The sequence below is a fragment of the Myodes glareolus genome, chromosome 5 (assembly GCF_982192425.1).
Source record: "Myodes glareolus chromosome 5, mMyoGla1.1, whole genome shotgun sequence".
NCBI lineage: Eukaryota > Metazoa > Chordata > Mammalia > Rodentia > Cricetidae > Myodes > Myodes glareolus.
The window spans coordinates 77,366,175-77,389,085 of NC_142030.1; the positions used below are offsets into that span (position 1 = coordinate 77,366,175).

At 32.0% G+C, this 22,911-nt stretch overlaps 1 protein-coding gene across 3 annotated transcripts in view; it reads right to left on the bottom strand.

Moving 5' to 3' along the window:
* Positions 1 to 22,911, bottom strand: part of Brinp3 (BMP/retinoic acid inducible neural specific 3) — a 391,171-nt gene that overhangs the window by 197,574 nt on the left and 170,686 nt on the right. For all 3 annotated transcript variants that reach the window (XM_085688142.2, XM_048431005.3, XM_087906438.1), the window contains exon 3: positions 10,852 to 11,042. In XM_085688142.2, coding sequence (XP_085544268.1) covers positions 10,852 to 11,042 — 191 coding nt within the window. The remainder of the gene's footprint in view (positions 1 to 10,851; positions 11,043 to 22,911) is intronic.

A 22,911-nucleotide genomic window follows, 5' to 3' on the forward strand; every position in this document is an offset into this window, starting at 1 on the left:
TCTACTGCATGTACTGGCTTTTGGGAATCCTATTTTCTTTGCATGTATACCTTGCTCCACCTAGATATAGAAGGGAGGGACTTGTACCTTCCACAAGGCAATGTGCTTTACCCTCTCTGAGAAGTGGAGGGCGTGGGGTGAGAGGGTGTGTGGAGGCAATGAGAGGAGAGGAGGAAGTATGAATTTGGATTGGTAATTTTTTTAAAAAGTCTAATTTTTTTAAAAAAATGACACTTTAATTACAGCATTTATCTCTTTGCTTTCCTCTCTTTCTACTCCTATAACCCTCCCTAATCTTCAAGTTTATTGCCTATTTTTCACTGAATCCATGTAAAATTGAGAAAAACAAAACAAAAATTCTTTTAAGCCAAAGCATATTTAGTAAGACTTTTTTATTAATAAAGCCTGCCTTTTTCATTTTACTTTAAAAAAATTTTTTAGCTCAGTCCTTTAGTTTGTGCCCATATGCTGAAAATTAGTTCTCTGACTGCATATTTCTATGAAACATTTTTCTGTCATCATTTTTTAGGTGATAAGAAAATCTATATTATTAATTTCTCATAAAATTCCAGTTATCTTTTACCCCACACTACTGAAGCAGAATAACCTTCTTTTTAACTTTACGAAAATACACTGATTTAAGAAAATTTGCCCAATATGTTGTCCCATACAAAATTGAAGATAATACATCGCAAGATGCAGTAATTGTTGTTTTTGCTAAAGTGGGTAAAATATGCTAATGTGATAAATAACATAGAGAATACTGAACATTTAAGCAGACATGAGCATAAGGAAATGTGGACTAGAAATGAACAAGCAAAAAGAATATGCATCTAAGGAAGAATTATTTCCATCTATTTTTATTACCTTAGTATATATAATCAGAGTTATTTGTATTCTCTTCTAACCTGAAAAAGTCGATATTTCATTCAATAAGAAAAAATATATAATTTTTTGCTGACTTTTATTGAGATCTACATTTTTCTCTGCTCCCATCCCTGCCTCTCCCCTCCAGACTCCAACCCTCCCCTAAGGTCCCCATGCTCCCAATTTACTCAGGAGATCTTGTTTTTTTCTCCTTCCCATGTAGGTTAGACATATGTATGTCTCTCCTAGTGTTCTCATTGTTGTCTAAGTTCTCTGGGATTGTGGTTTGTAGGCTGGTTTTCTTTGTTTTATGCTTATTTTGCACATATTAGTACACTTACATGTTTAGTAATCATACTATTTATTCAAATTTGGATAATATAAAGACAAACTGATAGAATGGGCAGGGCATGCAGAATTTTGCTGTCACATATGATGGATTAATTCTAAATATTTACTGTCATTTCCTTGCTGATCTTGATATTTTATGAAATTTGGATAGACAATTAGTGCCCTCACTTCCAAATTAGAGGTAATATCCTCTCTCAAAACTCTGGGAATATTAAGCAATGTACTTCCTCTACAGCCCTTGGCAGAGCAAAAATAAATATAATAAATATTAATTTATTTTTTCCCGAATTTTATTGTACCTCATAATTTTCATATTAACCTCAAATTACTGATTTTTTTTACTACTTGAATCTAGAGTCAATCATTATTATTACGTAGGGTATTTTTATAATCAAAATATTTAAACATAGCCATGGGTTTCTAATAGTCTGATAAAGATGACCCACTTGCAAATTGTTCATCTATTCTTTATAATAAGATATTAATTCATGTATGTAAATGATCCCCCTTAAGTCAGATATGAGAAAAGCTTATATCTTTATGTAAGCTGTTATACTTTTGTAAAATCTATGCTAATTTATTGTTTTTAATATACCAAGCACTTTTTGATATTTACCAGCTTATATTAAAGAACATTTAATTCTTTGTATTTTCAAGAACCATCAATCTTTATAGAGAATAAACACTTTTGTCTTGTATGAAATCAATTTTTAATTGTAAAAATGAACCACTACCATATTTTTCCAATTTTATGGTAAACAAATCATTTGACATACAAAATCTTGAGAAAGAAGCCTACATTCTCAATTTTATAATTTTTCACAAATATTCAATAATACAAATATTTTAGAAATGAATATCTAAACCTGCTGCTATCTATAAGCAAGACATGCGCTTTAGAGGTCAGTCACACATAGCAAACACGGACTGTGGTTTTGGAAGTGATTCAGCATCCCAAATCTGCTAGAACATCAATAAGTGAATGCAGACAGGCAAAGATCTAATTGGTCCATGTGCAAACCATGCAACTGTCTCATATACCTGAAACTCTGTGATAGTGTGTGCACAATTAAAGCATAGATTTTGCAAGATTCTTTCGTGGAGATGTGAAACACAGAAAAACAAAACAAAACAAAATCACAGTTTTGATTTTACATCAATTAACTGAAAGCTTTATACACTTCTGAAACATGTTTTATTAGTTACGCTTTATTTTTCCTGTGTTTATATGCAAATGGAATCTGATACTTCCAAAAAAAAAAAGAAATTAAAGAACTTTGATTCTATTTACTTTTCATTTGGTTTATGTAATTTTCATATGTATATCACATTATTAATAGTAGAAGTAGTATTCTTTAAAATTTTAGAACTTAAATTAACAGAATGAAAATTAGATAAAGGGTCTGGAGAGATGGCTAAATCGTTACGAGCACTTACTGCTCTTACAAAGACTTGTGTTCAGTTCCCAGAACCCACATGGCAACTTACAATCTTCTTAATTCCATCATTAAAAATCTAACACTCTTTTGACTTCCATGAACACCAGCTAACATACATGTAGACAAAACATTCACATACCTGATATAAGAGCACAGCAATTGATGTTCAGTCCAAAATGGCCTACCCTCAAAACATACTTACAAACAACAGTGTATGAACTAAACAAGTTATATGTAGGAAAAGATATTTATGTGAATATACATCCACACATGAAATAACGAAGTGAAAGTGAAGGCATGATTTGAAGGATGTATAGTTAGGGAGGGGTGTCAGTTAGGGCTTTGTAGGAGGTGATAAAGAAAAAGCTTTGTAATTATAGTCTCACTTTTTTTTTTAAAAAAAAAATCTACTGTTACATAAATCCCACGGTTGAATCAATAATAAAATTTCATCACATCATATTTTACTGTGCAATAATTTATTGTCTTTATGGTGACAAATAAGCAAATGTGAATAACTGACCATTGCTGAGATCTATCAGCAGCATAAGAAGGGGATCTGTTTGTTATGATACTTGAAGGTAGAGCAATGATCAAATGATCAACAGATAAAAAGTGAACGAGGTGTGTGTTATCATGCAGTACATGTTTCATGTTTACAAGCATAGAAAACTTTTCTCCCTTTTTCTGTCTAAAGACAGGACAATCCTAAATGAGCCTTCTTAAACTTCCATAACCAGAAGAAAAATCAAGAGAATCATGGGGTTTTCATAGCCATCAGCAGATACTATTACAAACTATCAAATTTCAATTCACTGCTTTTTGAAGCCTTTACATTTTTATCACACATAGATTTTTATGAATTTATAAATATGTGGTGATTTGCATAATCTATAGTTTTTTATATTCGAATGAATGCTTAGTTCAGGGAATGACACTGTTAGATTTAAAGGGATTAGGTGGCTTGAACTTATTGTAGAAATCAGGTGTCACTTGGGGTGTACTTTGAAATTTTAGGTATTCATGCCAAACCTAGAGTCTCTCTTCTTCTCTCTACATATGGGTCACAGGTATTGTCTGCCTGTATGCCACTGTGTGTAACCAGCCATGATCATAATGGACTAAACCTTTGAAACCAAGCCACCATTTAAATGATTTCTATTATAATAGTTTCTCATGATCATGGTCTTTACAGTAGTATCATAGTGAATAGGAAAAAGTACATTTTAGCAGGCTTCATTTCGGCCCAAAAACCCAGACGTCTCTTTTTCTCTCGCCCTCATTTCCTCATTCTCTGTTCTTTACTCCCTTCTCCTCTTTTTTCCTTTCCTATTTACTCTCCCTGCCTGCCAACCCCTCCAATCTTTCTATGGTCTAGCTATCGACTGTTGAGCATATTAGGCCAATTAGGTACCTTAAGCAGAATACGTGAACCAGCAACACACCTTTACGTAATTAAACAAGTTCAGGCTAAAACAATGTATCACAACTTTACATAGTTGAAGTAATATTCTACAACCATACAACGTATATTACATTTCTCTTCCTCTTCCCCTCTTTCAATACCTCTCATGCCATTCCCTTGTTTTCCATCAAATTCATAGACCCATTTTCTTTCATTGTTGAGGCATGTACAATGATTTTAAATCTTCTGAATGACCAAGTTTTATTCATTTTGTGATTAGTACAGTTCAGTTGATTGCTGTACTATCATATAATATTTTGGATGAATAAATTTTAAATAATAACCACAAAGGTCAAATAAATCTAACCCCTTTCAACATATGTACACTTAAATGTTTATTTTGATGTATCTTTGTTTTGCTGCACATTTTGCATATTGAACACTTTATAAAGAAAAGCTCTTCATGAAAAGAAATGTCTCAATTTGGCTTAAATATGTTTAAAGTTTTACATTTGATGTAGACATGTATCTCAAGATATATCTTTGCGTATTTGTAATAGGAAGCCATATAATTTCTTGTATGAAATTTCTGTGTGAGTGTTCTGTTCTCTTGAACTTGTGTTCAGTTTGCCTTTCATTTTTCTCTCAATAGTTATCTTCCTCGATGTAGTGAAGGTTCACAACCTGGTAGTTGTTTCCTACTTTTCTAATGAAAGAGGGGGGACAAGAGTGCTTCACAAACAAAGAGTAATAAGAAAAAATAAAAGCCTGTTTTCTTACAGCGGGGAGAACTATTTTTTTATGAGAAAGTAATTTTATTAAATTATAAAAGTTTCCATTTCCGCCCCTCCTCCCAACACCCTCCCACTTCCCCCAATCCCTCTCCTTCTCCCTCTCCATCCCTAAGAGCAGTCAGGGTTTCCTGCCCTGTGGGAAGTTCAAGTTCCTCCCCCCTCCCTCCAGGTCCAGGAAGGTGATTGTCCAGACAGACTGGATCCCCAAAATCCAGTATATGCAGAGGAAACAAGTCCCAGTGTCATTGTCAATGGCTTTTCAGAAAGACTCCTGGCCAGCCACATTCAGAGAATCTGGCCACATTCAGAGAATCTGGTTGGATCGCGTCCTCGTTCAGACCCAGTCCAACTGGCCTTGGATGGAGATAGAGACAGAGACCCACATTGGAACACTGGACTTAACTACCTAGGTCTAAATGAGAAGCAGAAGGAAAGAGAACGTGAGCAAAAAAGGCAAGACCAGAGGGAACCTTCATCCAACGATGGATGGCGATAGAGACGGAGACCCACATTGGAGCACCTGACTGAGCCCCCCAAGGTCCAAATGAGGAGCAGAAGGAGGAAGAAAAATGAAAAAGGAAATCAGGACTGTGAGGGATGCGGTCACCCACTGATACAAGGGGACGGATCTAATGAGAGTTTACCAAGGCCAGTTGGACTGGGACTGAACGAAGTAGAACTATTTTTATACATAAATACAGCACATAAAATAGAGACGTGTTAGAATAACACCAATTAGCATTTGCACCATATTACAGAAGAGAAATAGTTACCCTTTTACTGCAGTAATATTTCCTAAAATACTCTAAAGGAGAGCAGCTGATCTTATAACCATTAACAGTTATCCTCAAGAAAAGAAGAAACTGTTATCACTAAAATTGCTCATACCTCATAATGCTCCCTATAGTGCAATTAAATGAAAAAAAGTAATTGAACATAGCTCAAGGTTAGATTGCATTGTATCTCCACTGACTGAAAAAAAATTAAGCTACTTCTAATTTTGAAGACAGTTAAAATCAACACAAAATGAAGATGTTTGTGTTTCTTTAGTGTTTAGCTCAGAATTGCTCCTATGCTTTCTATACATTTATTCTCAGAAGCCAGATTTCTTGTTGATTTGAGTGCACTTCGAATTATTTAGGCACTACAAAAAGTGCTGTTCAAACTTAATGTGTATTGAAGTCACCTAAAAATGTTGTGAAATTGATCGGGGACTAAATATGCAATTCCGCATTTCTAACAAGCTCCAAGATGGTGCTGATGCTGCTGACTCTCTCCAAATGATGAGATCATCATACACAAAATGACTAATTCTAAAAGAAATGACTATCTTTGTTAATCACCCAGTGATGATGCTGCAAGAAGCATTTAGTTCTTAAGCTTTTTCATAGATAGCAGGTATGTGTTAAGCAAACAATGTGTATGTGATTGATCTGCTTTACCAATATACTGCATGAAGGATGCTGAGTAAAATTGTACTGGATTGAAAAGGATTATACCAATTAACTTTTATCTAGTCATCCATTGTTAAGAACACTGTTATTAAAAACAGATAACATGGAAAATGTTAATCAATCTACCCTATTATATTTATTATCATTTTTATACATGGTTTTTAAATCATTTTAGTAGATAGTTGTCTTGCAAACAGCCCAAATGAAAACTTACTTCTTAGCTTCAGGCCTTTCATTTTGCATATCCGAGACGTGGGAAAGACTGGTAGAATGAGGAAGTATGAGAGAATACCATGTCTTAACCAAAATGATTTTGTCCTCTTTTGCCTTTGCTGCATTCTAAACCAACGCTGATGGCCTAAACTTCAGAAAATATTTCTGTATTATCCTTGCTATCTTTTCCTCGTAACAAAACTAATATCCCCATAGAAGTCATTTCTAAGATTTTCAGATAATTATTCATATTTCTTTAAGATATGGATTTATATTCAATTACTGTTTTTCCAATTATGCTAATTTTAACTAAATTAAAAGAAGTTTACACTTTCTTAGAAGAGATCCAGATGGAAGGATGGTTACAGGTGTTAATTGATCAGGAAAAGGTAACATATGACAAGGAATTTCAGTTTTGGATACTTTGTACACTTCACAGTGATTAAAGTAAAAAATTGACTATTACTAAACTTAAAAAAGAGTATTTAAGTTTTAAGCTCATGGGGATGCAAAAATAGAAAATTAACACTAACAGCAATTCGACCAAACTTTATCTTATAATTTCTAATCTTTTTTTAAGTTAAAAGGAATATTTTTAGATAGAGGTTTTTCTTTGAAGAAAGATAATTCAAACAACAGTTTTTATCTATCATACAATATTTTATTAAAGTCTTCAAATGAAGGATCCATATATTATATCTAAGTTGATAACATGATATCAAAGCATGATGCCCTAGGGAACCCTGGAAAAAACATCTTTCACATATTTTTTCATGTCTTTAATATTGGTATAGAATATATTAAGGTTAATTTATTTTTTCCAAATGCTCCTGTTTTGGTGAACATTCTTATTTTCATAAAATAATGACAACACTAACATTTTTTAATATATGCATATATATATACGGATATATATGAGCCTTCAGTGTGCTGATGTTTTAATTATTCTTAGCATTTTAGGAGGGTCAAGGAAAAATTATAAGAGAATGTACAGACAGAATTGGTTTAAACTAATTATACATCTCATGTTGCTTGACATATATATATATACATAGATACATACATATAAATGTGTATATATGTTTTTAACAGAATATAAGATCTCATGCTTGATCAACTAAAAATATGAAGCAAATGGACAAAGACCAATTACAATGGCAATTTTAAGACTGCCTGGAATTTGTCATTTTTTACTCTCTAATTGAAGACAGTGTATACTTAACCAACTGAATAATTTCACTTAATTCAACTCAGTCATTAACTCTATCAACTATAAAGTCTTGTTTAGGTAACATTTAGATTAAATATCATTAGGATAGAAAATGCCTTAATCTTTAAATTCAAGAGTTATTCCATGATCCAAAGGATGGGTTAGTAATTCCAATTCAATGGCCTTAAAGGAATGCTTGAAAAAGACATTCACATAAATTAAGCACACACAATAAATTATAAGAGAAAATGTCTTCATGATGAATTCCTATGACTTCAATCCTTATTTTGAATCAGAATGTTGTATCACATACTTTTAAATGTCTTTTTTTTTCAGAATGTCAAAATGTCTTTAGATATTTGGAATGGTTTCTTTACTTCCATACAAATTTTAATTTTTATATTTCTTTTCAGTCAATAATGCCACTAATAGTGTGGCAGAGATTTCACTGAGCCTCAAATTGTTTTAAGCAGTAAGAATATTCCAGAAATGATTGATCCTTTATTTTATTGATACAGATTGACTCTTACATTGTTTTGATTAAATTGCTATTACCAGGATATTATTGCTTTCATGACAGATTCAGTTATGATATTATATAAATTTACCCATAAATATTTTAGTATATTTATTTTGTGCATTGAATAGTCTCACTTAAAGTTTTAGAAACATTATTGTTTTATAATAGCCAAATTTATGTTGCCTTTGGATCATACAGTTTTATTTAATCTTCTCTTTGCTGTTTGTATTCTCTATTAGAATAATTTGGAATATTTGCCGGAAGATAATGTGGCATGTGTAAATACTGACATAACTCTGTGTCATTGGAAAAGTTAACCCACAAAGTGAATTAATCACAAGAAGATTTTTAAACACCACTTATAGAATACCAACACCACCAGCAGAAGCAAAAATCAATATAAAATTGTAAAAATAAAAACAAAATATACCATTTATATTATAAAAATAATACAACAATTATGTTCAAAATCTGCAAAATTTGAAAAATGTGTTAATAATTTTATCGATGAAAAGTGCATATACTTCTGTTTTTTTCCTATTTATAAACTTTATTTTATAGATGAAAATATTTCTAATTACACTATTTTTTGATAAAGGCAATGAAGCATTAGGTCTTAGCTTATTCAACTTCTAAAAGATAGCAGTTTTATCAACAAAAATATTCTTACTGTACAGATTTTATTATATTTATAGTACTTGATGTTCCAAAGAAAAATAGACAAAGGTTACAGAAAATCATAATTTTTGAGATACTCTTATCATTTTCTTATATATGCATATATGTGTAAAAGGTTACACAAAATCACAGTTTTTGAGATACTCTTATTATTTTTTATATATGCATATATGTATATATATGTTTTTCTCACTTATATATATATATTACATGGTTGCTGCCATTTTTAAATATGAGAGGGCTCTATGCTTTTTCCATCTGCTATATCTTACATATCTGCCTTTTTCTATGACCTTGATACTCTTCAATTATGAACCTTTATAAAATTCTATCATTTTAGATTTTTTCCTTCCATTCAGACAGAATTTCAATAGTATATGTAATTATTATAAACAATTACATTTGTCAGAAACCTCTGTATTCTTGGACCCTGGCATAGGCAAATATTGGACAGACAATTTAATCAGAACCTGTCTCACATCAACATCTATTATAACCACAAAGAGAAAGTACAACACATATGTGCAAGGTCTTTTTCTTAAGGAAGATGAAGTAAAGATGTCATAAACACTTCTACAAACAGTATTTTGGAATATGTATTCATTTTATGAAGAAGGCAAAATATGATGATAATTATTGCAAAATTTTTACTGTACTCTTAGTTGAGCAGGAATTCCTCTGACACACTTACATTTATAATAGTAGTAAGTTAAACATCGCTGAAATAAAAAAAAGAATGTTAGGAATAGTCACATGTGATGTTTGAGATGTGAACTAGCACTTGATTATAATTTTAGACTTGTAAAACACAAGAAACTAAGATTTTATGCTAACTGTCATGTTTGGGATTGCCTCTAAAAATAGATCATAATTGATTCAGGTTTACAAATATCCAGTATAAAGAATGGACCACAAAAGAATTCTCTGGTAAATTTTGAAGACTTTCATGTATATGTGATGACTTGCTGTGAGCATTCCACATACAAGTTCAAGGCAGAGTTTCTTAAGGGATATATCCTGAAATAATTAACTGTTTGTATTTATGTCAGACTGTTTTTTTTGGGGGGAGGGGGTGTGTCTAAGAACAGAAAAGCCTGATCCTATTATGCTGAGGAACATGAAGAAAGCAGCCTTCCACAGCACTGCTTCATTGACAATATCAGTACAGCCACGTTTTGTAAATTCAAGGAGAGACTGACAAGGAAGCACATACTCTTCCCTCGGCTACCGTGTCCAAATTTTATAGCCAGTCTCATATAGAATCTTTAATATTGATTACTAATTTGTACTTTTTTAGAATCTGCAGAGCTTATGGTAGACATGTGTATAATTACATATAGAGAATTGGAAAATTGAAAATATTTTATGGCATCATATTTTCTTTCTTTATTATTACCTCATTGAACATCCTTCAGGATTATTCAAGCCTCTGATTACTAATAACAATATGAAATCCATACTTAACCAGAAATAATCATAGGTTTCTTAACCTTGCTAACCTTTTTCAAAATATTATCAATCAGCTGTTATATTTTTCTCCTTCCCATAATCATAAGTCAAGTACAGACTATTGGAAGAGCAGAATTTTAAAAAGATTGAAATTTACCACTTACTCCTAGAAATCATTTCTTTTCTCTGTTACCAGAAATGATGACTCTCACCTGAACTGAAGCTGTTTATTTTTAAACATGATTTGCCATGTCACTTTGTATAATAGATTATTACAACTATGCATACATTTCATGTATATTGGCACTCTAGGAAACTTGAATATTATAGAAGGCGTTCAGTGATCAGTTCATCAATATTTTTGATAATGAATAGAGTCTACAGTGGTGATATGGATTAAAGTTCTTCCTAGAGTGAATATACAGGTTTATGTAGGCAAACAGAAGCACAGATAATTTCAAAAGCTCCTACCTCCCAGAGTAGCAGATAGCAAGAAATGAGTCCCATATTTCTTGATAAGGTTTTCTGTGATTTGCTGAAGAGTAGGTCGCCGTCCCAAAAGCCTTATGTTGCGGAAGAATTCAGGGGCAAGAGGCAAAGGAGAGCCAAGGAAGTTTCTTCTCTCAACTGCAAGATTATTTACCTTCCAACGGCCAAATTCCCTGAAAAGCAAATTTATTTTTATTCACAACTGAACAATCTGAGTATTTCCATTTGAAAACTTCAATTGGGAATTTAGTTGATGTCTCTATATTACAATGACTGTAACTTGTAGTAATGTTTCAGAAGCTGTGGGTAGAAGAGGTCACATCTATAATTCACTATACTGGAATTGAAACCAATTCAGAGTGAAAATAAGATACTTAAATTGAATAAATTCTACTGAGATATTTTCTCAATGACATGCATATACACAAACAATATTTCCTTTTGAAAAAATTGTATGTAGTACTAAAAAAAACAAGAATAATAAAAATTAAGATAATCTATTCTGGGTTGGACAGATGGTTAATTGGTTAAGGACACTGACTGCTCTTCCAGAGGACACGGTTCAATTCCCAGAACCCTTATGACAGCTAACAGCTTCCTGTAACTTCAATTTCTACATAGACATATAAAACACAAATTCAGTCAAACAAAAACAAATAATTTGAAAGTAAAAGTTAATCTATGATGAGTACTTCAATAAAAAATAAAATTGACATCACCATTCCAAAGTCATCATTTCCATTCATTTTTAAATTTGAACTCTTAAATTTTGGGAAGATTTCAGATGCAGAAAAAATTTTATTCTTTAAGCCCTCTAATGAACAACTGTATTTCTGATCATTTTAATTTTATATTTATAACATTTATCATATGCAATGTATTAAAAATCCTAATTTTTACCAAAATTAATTGCTTCAAGATGAATAATTTATAGATGAATTTTTCAAATGACAGAACAGCCACATAAGGGCATTAGATTGTGTATGTTAAAAAAAACTAATGTATTTTACTTTACTTAAATTAATGTTAAACTTAGGAAAATTTTTGGTGAGCTAGATAAACTGACATAAAATTATTAAGATTATTTTAAACAGTGGTTTTGCAAGTTTTTTCCTGTATTTCTTGCAAAAATGCTTTAAGTGTGCCAGAGAAATATACATGATTAAGGATATATTTGTGATGGAGAACCATGTTACCATGATGCCCATTTTCAAGTGGAGATTATAAAATAAATAAACAAAGGAAAGAATTACATTAAACAATATTCTAGTAATATGTTCTTAGTATTACGAAGCCCACCTTCAATAACAACCAACAATAGAAGGAGTTGTCTTATTTTTTAATTAATTGCCAAGGAGAGCAACTCTGGAAAGGCAGTATGTAAGGAAATACTCAAAGGATTAAGAGTTGCTGTATGAAGAGAAGTAGGGCAAGGTTTGACACAGAATAATGGGGGACAATTAGGTATTTCTAGTACTAAGATGCCATAATGTAACATTTCCAACTGCATATATCTTGCAAATGTGGCCTGTTTGGAGAGTTTAAAAGCATCTAATTTTGGAAAAATAATCATAATGTTAGATTCACTAAGGAGTCTAGAGAAAAACATTGTTCTAAGTAAAACTTAGCTTACTTCTCCTTCCCTGAGTAACTCTAATTCCCTTCTTTATTAGATCATTTACAAGGTTGAAACACTCCCCTCAGCAAGTGTTTTTAATAGCAGCAGATTTTAGAGACCCTTGGAAATTTTACACCAGAGTTATTGTTTCATGGTATGTTAGGTATTAATGACATTATATGTTTTAAAATAAAAATTTAGCATTATGTGTTAATTATATGCACTGTAGAGTTTCATTATGCAATTTATTTGGGAATAATTTAATCATATTCATCCTCATTTACCCTCTTTTGACTCCTATCTTTCTCTTTTCAAACACCCCCTTCTATTTTCACACCTCTGTTTTCCTTTAAATTTTAATTCTGCATATATTTTCCATAGCATGATTCATTTTCCTACAAACGGCATAATTCTGTCCTTCTTTATTGCTGAATAATAAACAGAAATGTTAATGCTGCACTTTACGGAACCACACTGGAGGAAAACTGCTCCCTAGATAATTTGGTATATTCTTTTCAAAACCATTAAATGTAGTTTCCATCATTAAACACACAGTATTTAGCAACTGAGTAAAATACTTCACACACATACACTCAGAGAGACACAAACACATCTTGTTTTTTACCTAAGGTTGAGTTGCTGTCAATATTTCTGTACTATAATGTCATTTTCTACAACAATTTTTTTCTTATTGTTTTCATATTACATACACATAGAATAGTGTGTTAAAACATTAATTCAAATATTTTAATATGAGATAAATATTTTAAATAAAATATGTAATGTATTATTGATAATATCAACAAGATTAAATAATATAGTTCTGGGAACTTATTTGTTAAACAATAATATATAAATATATAATTTTACTCACTTATTGAAGTATATATTTAAATAACAGTTGCTTACCAACTAAATACTTATAGCCTTGTATTCAGAAATAATAAATTAAATCCTGTAATTTGTGACAAATGAACTGAAGATAATGAAAACAGGTAAAATAGCTCAGGCACAGGAAAAAAAGCATCATGTGGTCTGATTCATGAGAGGAATTTAAAATTTGGGTCTTATAAGTTAAGAAAGGAATTCCAGCAATGCCAGTGGGGAGCAAAAGAAAGTCGGAGGAAAGGCTAAGCAATAGGTACTACTGACAGAGATGACAATCACTTAATGCAAAGTCATTGCTTAATGATAACGTAAAATATGATTCAAGAAGCTTAAGAAAGAATTCTTATGTTTTCTTCATTATGGGATAATCAACATTTGAGAAGGTTAAAAAGTTTATCTTAATTTAAATGTGTATTTAGATGTATTCATGCATGAAAATGTCAAATGCTAGCTCATAACCACAAAAGATGTTTGTGTTTTGATTATCATCTAAAACAGTATATTCAGCTTAAGCAAAGTAAATCTCTAGTCCTAAGGATTTGGGAATTGTACTGAGATATAACTTGAAGGAGTAAGATTAAGTTAAAATGCTTTAAAATATCTCTTTCTGTACAAAATACAAGCACATAGTTATTTTTATACCTTAACTCAATTCATGACTATTGTTTGATATGAATTTTTCTCATCTAACTCATCTGGTATGTAATGACTGCTCTTAGATTTTCATACCTTCCACACTGATATGAAGAGCTTAACACTGTGGATACCTCTGTGGAGTGTGCTTCAGCCCTCAATGGTTCTGATTTTCTGTTTACCACGTCCAATAATCTTATTGTCTCAATTCACTTTTTACCATTTATTTTTGACAAAACTCTTATTTACTTTGATCATTATTATTTTCTCAACGTCACCTACAAAAAAAGCAGACTGTAGATACCACTAAACAAAGTTCAACTAAGTACTCAAGTAATTTACAAAGAATTATTTTCTTAATTTCCAGAACATTAATTAAGATTCTCCTACTCTTTCACAATCCTTGAAAGAGTTGATAAAAAGCAGTCTAGGCAAGAAAATAATTTCTGGAGACCAAGTACTATCAGATTTGAATGTACAGACATTGTCCCTTTCCTGGGCACAGGATCAGTTGGCATCTTCTGCTCTTCCCTTTAGTAGCTGCAGCTTTCCTTGAACAATGACCAGTGAACATGTTACATCGATCTAGCTTACTGTTCTGATACCTTAATGGAAAAAGATTGCTCCTCTATATGGCCTCAAAAGTATCTTTGTCTTTGCAGACTGTAGAAACAAACAATAAGCATGGATTAAAAAGAAACATAGTTATGTAAAGTCATCAAGATTATAGATCTTTTGTTTAGACTGTTGACTTTGTCTCTAGAAATATTTTCAACATCATGAAAGATGCATTTTGACACTAGGAAAACTTTAAGAAACAATTTAGAAATTAATATTTGTACAAGTAATAGAGTCATAGTAAATTTTTAATTACCATTTCATGAAGAGAAGATATAGCTTGTTGGAGACTCAACAGTGTACAGAATTTCTTAAAATCAAAGTAAGGTAGTGTTCAATTGAAAACTTGTGAAAATATGATATTAAGTACGATTACCATGGTGTGAATATTTTACTTAACATCTTAGAATTCACTCCAGATGTTGCATTACTGCAAAAAATAAGAACTTTCTGATCCCTCATTTAGTCCTTCATTCTTACTTGGAGCCTACACAGACCATAAATAAATTTCTAGTATAGTTATTAGAGGTCTTTAAATGAAGTAGTTACAATGATTAGAATTTAACATATTTTGAATCCTTTATAAACACCAATATTTCTATAGATTATAAAAATGAACCATCACCAGTTCAATTAGATCAACTTGAAATGTCTTTTTTTAAGTTCTATGAAATCCCTTTAATTTATTAGTATCATATGGTTGTATGCTAAAAATTCTGATATTCAGGAATCTACAACTTACCTCCACATACATTTATTTACCCACGTTATCAATTATGGTTTTAATCCTACTTATCTTATAAAAGGGTAGGAGAACAATGACTACAGCATTAAATTCACTGAAATAAGGGTCAAATAATTTTTACGTTGTCATTATCATTTCATATTTATACTTAAAGTTTGAGTCAAATAATAAATGTGGTCATTATGATTAATATCACCTTAGTTTTTTGTGATATATCAAATGCAGATATTAGTCATTAATTATATTGAAAACTTCTAACACAATATCATAGGAAAAACTGTCTAGAATTTTGACAAAACAAAATAATTCAGTTGCTAAAACCAGGCCTATATTTAACTGCTAATTTGCAATGAATAAAGTTGATTTCCCTAATTACTCAATGATATTAATTGCATCAGCTTTCATGTAACTACATGTGTTGGCTTATGATTTTATTTTTTAAATATTTATTAAATTTACAAATATAATTTTTAAATAAAATATATTACTTAAGTGTTAACGTAAGAATAAATTTAATGAGTATTGTAAAGTGATCTGCCAACTCTTAGTAGCAATAACCTTGTAACTGCAGCTGTAAAAACATACTAATTTTAAGAAATGTCTGCAATGATTGATATTTCCCATAGTGTTATTATATGTAATTGCTATAAATATATTTGCCTTGCTTTTACCATGCTCACTATGCCATTTTCTGGTATTACAAATATTTGCCATCTGACTGGCAAAAATATAAATATCTCTACTGACTTGAATAATCAGAACTATGAAGAAAGATTTAAAATAAAATGTGTCATTCAAAAAAAGGACCATGGACCAAAACAAAGATTTCTCAAATTAAAAAATGGCTAAAATATATCTCTAAATGGATTTATTTTCTCTGGAAATGAGGAAAACACAAATAAAAACACATGGAGGTTTTATTATACAATAACCCAAATGTCAAAGACCAACAAAACACACTAAAACAAATGCTGAAGGGGGCATGAGGAAAATGGAAACTTGACTCACTGTTGGTGGGATTGAAAACTGATGCAGTCACTGAAAAACTCAGTGTTGTAGTTCCCCAAAAAGCCAAAACCAAATCTATTTCTCTATGTTACTTTTTGGTTTGTGCTTAAAACTCCTATTCTATAGATACATGCTCAACCATATCAGTTGTCTTACTAGGCATGATAGTTAGGAAATCTATCAATATGTAAGTGGATAATAAAAATATTTACTTTCTATAGTATAGAATACTTTGAAGCCAGACGTTTAGCGGAATTAAACCTCAGAGTAGGTGGCAGGGAAGATGGATTACCTGTCATTAACTTGACCCCAAGCAGAGGACATTAAGTACAAACTTGTGGTTCTCAAGGTTCGTTTGAACACAGTGATTTAACAGAAAGAATCTATAAAATTTTTATGCTAGAAGAGAATCACAATATCTTATATTATTTTTTTAATAAAATGTTGCCTATTCCAGGCTCAGTATTAGGAAAAACTAACTACTTCATTTTGAATAACCTGCCAAATTCAAAGTAGACTAGTGAAGGCAAGTAACGTGATTACAGCAAGCCTTTGTTGATCACAGTAAAACAATAAGCACTGATTGCAGCAGCAGGCATTTGGTTATATTATTGAATCAAAAAATAATTTGGAGCTGTTGAGAACATTCTTAAAATGTTTTTGTTTATATTTAATTGTGCTCATTCTGTTTTTTTAAATTTGCTAAATCTATGGGACTATGTAATGACTGACAGCAATCTAGTTTTAAAATTATTTTGAAATATTTCTATGATTTGACAGGAAGTCATTCAAATTTTAAGGAAAATGCCAACACATTTAATAATCACAATCAATGTCATATTAGCACCATATACTTTATATCAGATGGGTAGCAATGTGTATGCATTTCGGTACTTCAGTACATTCATGGCAAGACTGATGTTAATTATTCATTTAAAATCAGGTGTTAGGAAGGTTTCTTGCAAAGTACACACACATATGAACACACACATACACACTTGTAATTTTTTTCCTTCTTAAATTTCAAATTTTGATGGCCATATTAAGGTATGTAGCTTTGCCAAAGCTGAGGTCTGTGTTAATGTCTATTTCCCATGTTACTACAAGGTCCCATGTAATCCATGTGTAGATCCATGTGTTGAAGTACAAGATCTCCCTTTACGTGTCCCTGTTTCCTCCCAGTCCTGGGATAATGGACCCCAATGACCCCAGCATGGGAAAGTTGGAGTTGTCCCAAATAGAGTTTTCACCCCACATGTAGGAAAGCTGTACCCAACCCTCACTAAGGGGGTTAGAGAGTTGGCCATATTGATCAACTCAGCAGGCACTCAGGTATATATCCTGGCCATTGAACTTTCACAACCCAACATCTACCCCATATATATCTTGCAGAAGTACATGAAGGGACTCATTCTGTACAGTCATGACCACATGGTCTACACACTTGGGGAAACAGCAGGATATCTGGGGAGTTTCCATGTTGGTCCAGTGTTGATGATGTACCAGAAGTCAGAGGCCTTGAATCTGACCAACAGCACATTACATAATGAACATTTGCGGGAAAAGCAGTTTGGACCAAAGAGTATCCAGCATGACACACAGCAGCTCCAAATGCCACTAAGACGAATGAGATGATGGAGATACAAAGAGAGACGAGCAAAGATTGGTTTAGATTGTGGTTTTTGTTTTTTCTCTTTTGTTGCACTTGTTTTCTTGTTTGTGTTTTTGCTTGCTCTATTTTACATTGAAATTAATATTCATATTTGTACTTTGATTTTTCAGTTTATTACTATTTTTCTTATTATTCTTATTGTTTTTACTTTTTTGTTAGTTTTTCTTTGGGTGGTACACCACAAAGGTGAGTAGTAGATGAAGAGGTACTGAGAGATGCGTGAGATTGGGATGCATGATGTGAAATTATCTATTATGTTAATTTCAAAATTATAAGATAATTTCTGTTTAAATGATAACTGAACTTACCATAATTATTCCTATGTCATAATAATGTGATTGCATAGATATCATTATTCATATATTTATTGTTTATGAAAATTTCATAGACAAATAATGGTATTTTTTTAACATTTATGATGGTAGAAGTAATTTTTTTCATAAATGAAGAATTTGTATTTCAATAATAATTTAAAATTTTATAGAAGACATTAAGATTTGGAAAAGGAATGGCTTGAAGAGTCAGATAAAGGAAGTTTTAATATCCCATCATCATCAATTTAAATCAAACTTCAGAACTATAGACATTAAGATGATTTCAGTGTCACTGATGTAATGTGTGTAACAATATTGACTTTGTGTAATTTCAGGTTAAAGTTATAAAATTAGTAGAGAAAAATATATTTTACCACTTGAGCAATTTGGTATCAATATACTATACGCGTTGGAGTCACAGATTATTAACCTATAATGGCATGTATATTTATTGTTGGGCTGAAACCTCAGGCAGAAATCTTGAAAATCGTGAGCCCAAGTCAAACCTTATATGTTACATACCTTGAAATAAACCTTTTACCAAAGAAGGAAAAGACAATTACTATGAAAAAGTTAAAAGTAATTATAGAAATAGAAGGAGACAATAGATGATGGAGAGATTTCTCGTATGCTAAAATTAATATTTTGAAAATGACCAATTTACTAAAACATAAATAGATTCAGTGTAAGCCCACTGAACTTACAATGTCATCCTTATTCCCATGAAAACACAAAAGGCACCAAGCAATCCAGAACAACAATCAATGCTGAGGTACTGCCATAGATGAATGTGAGTTATCGTGTAGAGCTATTCTGACAGCAAAACAAAGAAATAGCATAATGCGGCAATGTGGTATTGGAACAACATCTAAGACAAAGACATATGTAGAAGAATGAAATAATTTCTTTGTCTATGCAAATCAACCCCAAATCAATCATAGGAAGAACTTAACATGCAAGTCTGAAATTATTAGAACACAAAATAGATTAAAGAATTGAAAATACAGTAAGAAGGGGCTTTTTGAACAAGATTCCAGTTTCTCAAGATAAAATGTCAAAAATTAACAGCAGGATCCTTATATTTTTTGTTTTATTATTTTAATGAGTTATTTGTTGTGCTGGAAAGATGAGTTATCAGTTAGAAACACTGATTGTTCTTCCAAAGGACCAATGTTTGAACAACACATCTCATAATCATCTGTATAGTTAATTTCACATAATCAGTCAACCTTTGCTGACCTATTTGGGTATTCCATGAAGAGGGTGTGCAGACATACTAGCAGACTAAATACCCATACATATGAAAATAAAATAAAGCATTTAAATATTTATATTCTATTTTTTAGGTATGTACCTGCTTAAATGAGATTTCAGTATTATTTTTTGGGTTTTTGTACAATTGTCAGCTATAGCCTATTGATTTGTGTTGAATTTTTCTATTGCATAGCCAGAATATGACTTAATTGTTTTAGCAAATGATAAAAGGCTTAGTATTAAATTATCAGTTTATAATTATAAATTTAAAGCACAAATTTTTATTCTGTTTAACTGTGTTTATTCATTTTATCTTGAAATCCATCTGTTCCTGTAAACACATTGATGACTGTTATCATGCTACATATCAATTTTTTGTTATAATTTTAGGAATCTATCCAGTAAGTTAATTTAGAATGAATTTAACTCACCCTCTGTTTTTAACAGCCATCCTTGCTTTAATTGGTGTTTGAAATAGATATCTATTTTCATTCTTTGTTTCCATACATATATTCATAATGTGATTTTTTTTCACAGATCTAAATAGAAGTATGATTTTGGTACTTGAACTGTTCATATTACATACACTTACTTTTTTGCAATATGTATGTGCAAATTGAGTATGTTTTCTTTAATAATTTATTTTTCCTTATGTGAGTATATGTCACATACACATGGGTGCCCTCAGAGACTAGAAGAAAGTATCAGACTCCCAGATGCTTAAATGACAGCCTGTTGTTAATTACTCATGTGGGTTCTAGAATCAAAAGAGTTCGCTGGAAGAGAAAGATGGGCTCTTACACACTGAGCCATCTCTGCAGACATTTTCCATGAAATTTCAAAAAGCATCTGCACTAAAGGCAAGACATAATGTAAGAGAGTCTACAGCCATGATAAAGAATGCTTTCTGGGATGAAGCCTACTTGATCATAATGTATAATTTTTTGGATGTGTTCTTGGATTCTGTTTGAAAGTATTTTATTGAGAATTTTTGCATCAATGTTCATGAGTGAGGTTGGTCGGTAATTCTCTTTCTTGGTTAAATCTTTGTGCGGTTTTCGTATCAGGGTGACTGTAGCTTCATAAAAGGAATTAGGCAATGACCCTTCTGTTTCTGTTTTGTGAGGTTGTTTTCTGTGTTTCAATTTTGCTGATTTCAGCCCTCAATTTGATTATTTCCAGTCTTCTGCTCCTCCTGGGTGAGTCTGCTTCTCTTTTTTTCTAGAGCTTTCAGGTGTGCTGTTAAGTCTCTAATGTGTGCTTTCTCTGTTTCCTTTATGTGGGCATTTAGTGCTATGAACTTTCCTCTTAGCACTGCTTTCATAGTGTCCCATAAGTTTGGGTATGTTGTGTCTTTATTTTCTTTGAATTCAAGGAAGACTTTAATTTTTCTCTTTATTTCTTCCTTGACCTTGTCCCATAGCCACACTGATGAATATCTTGCATAGCACCATAGAACCTTCATCTGGTGATGGATGGAGATAGAGACAGAGACCCACATTGGAGCACTGGACTTAGCTCCCAAGGTCCAAATGAGGAGCAGAAGGAGGGAGAACATGAGCAAGAAAGTCAGGATCACTAGGGGGTGTGTTCACCCACTGAGATGGTGGGACTTACCTAATGGGAGCTCATCAAGGCCGGCTGGACTGGGAGTGATGGAGCATGTGATCAAAATGGACACTCTGAATGTGGCTGGCAATGAAGGCTGACTGAGAAGCCAAGGACAATGGCACTGGGTTTTTATTCTACTGCATGGACTGACTTTGTGGGAGCCTGATTTGTTTGGCTACTCACCTTTATAGACCTGGATGGAGGGGGGAGGACCTTGGACTTCCCACGGGGCAGGGAACCCGACATCTCTTAAGACTAGAGAGGGAGGGGGAGGTGGGGAGGAGGAGGGAAAAGGAGGTGGGGAGGAGGTGGGAATTTTTAATAAATAAATAAATTTTAAAAAGAAAGAAAAAAAAGAATGCTTTCTAACCATACATCAGACAGAAGATTATATAAAGTTATTATGAATTATTATTATTATGGATTATTATTATAATTATTATGAATTATTATATGAAGTTATATGAATACATTATTTTAAAAGTCTTATCTCATTAGCTATCAAAAATATAAATTAAAACATTAAATATACCCCAGTTCACAATTTTGAAATGCATTCCATAATGAAACTAGGACAATGAGGAGAGCTATACAGGCTTCTGGACATGAAAACAGATCAGTTGCTGTGCAATCGTCTATGGAGTTTCTTAATAAACTGAAAATAGGTCTAGGTGGGACCAGCTGTATAGTTTTTGGCTATTTACCCAAATAATTCCATATCAGAAAGCTGTATCAGAATTACTATAGCTAAATAGCAAAACCAACTTAAGCTTTCACACAAGACCACCCATATTAACAAATGAATAAAATGTAGGATATATTCATGTGTATATATATGTGTGTGTATGTACTTCTGTGTGTGTGAATGTGACTTTTTATGGCAATAAATAATGAATTTATGCTCTTTAACAGAAAATTAATATAACTGGAGATTTTTTTTAAAAAAATTAGCTAGTCTACAGTAAACTAAGATCATATGTTCATTTTTACTTGAGGTTTCTAGATTTTATTAACATTTATTAAACCATATATAAACATTTTGTAGAAAAAAAGTCATTTAGACGAGCAAAGATTAAAGGAAGGACATAGTTGGAGTTAAGGGAGACTACTCTGAAAGTGCAGTGTGTATTTGTGTGTAAACTTTCTCTGTGACACAGAATATACAATTATGACAAACAATTAAAACCTGAAATTATATAAATTGACAGTATTACAGTTCCATGCAATAGTGAAAGAGAAGCTTTTTTTCTTAGCTTTTTCTTGTAGATATGAGAGAGAACAGGCAGGGCATCTGGAAGGGCCCAGAGCAGAGAGAGAAAGTAGGAGATTGAACATGGGTAGAAGACTGAAACTAGCCATGAGAGAAGCAGGAGGAAAGAGCTAGAGATGAATTAAAAGAGAGGACCCTTAGAGGGCAAAAGAGAGAAAGACAAAGCATAGTCAAAATATGAAATAGCAGGTTTCTGACTGCCCACAAGAATTTGAGAAAAGTCCAGAGACCCAGAAAACAATACTGGGGGAAGAAGGTGATGAACTGGTTCCAAATGATATTCTGCTATACGACAGATCGTTGCCTAGACCAGGTGCCCAGCTGTGATCAGAAGGGTGTCATCCATGAACTGATGGGTGCAGATGTAGGCACCCATAGCTAAACATTAGTAAAGTAATCTTGATGAAGTAA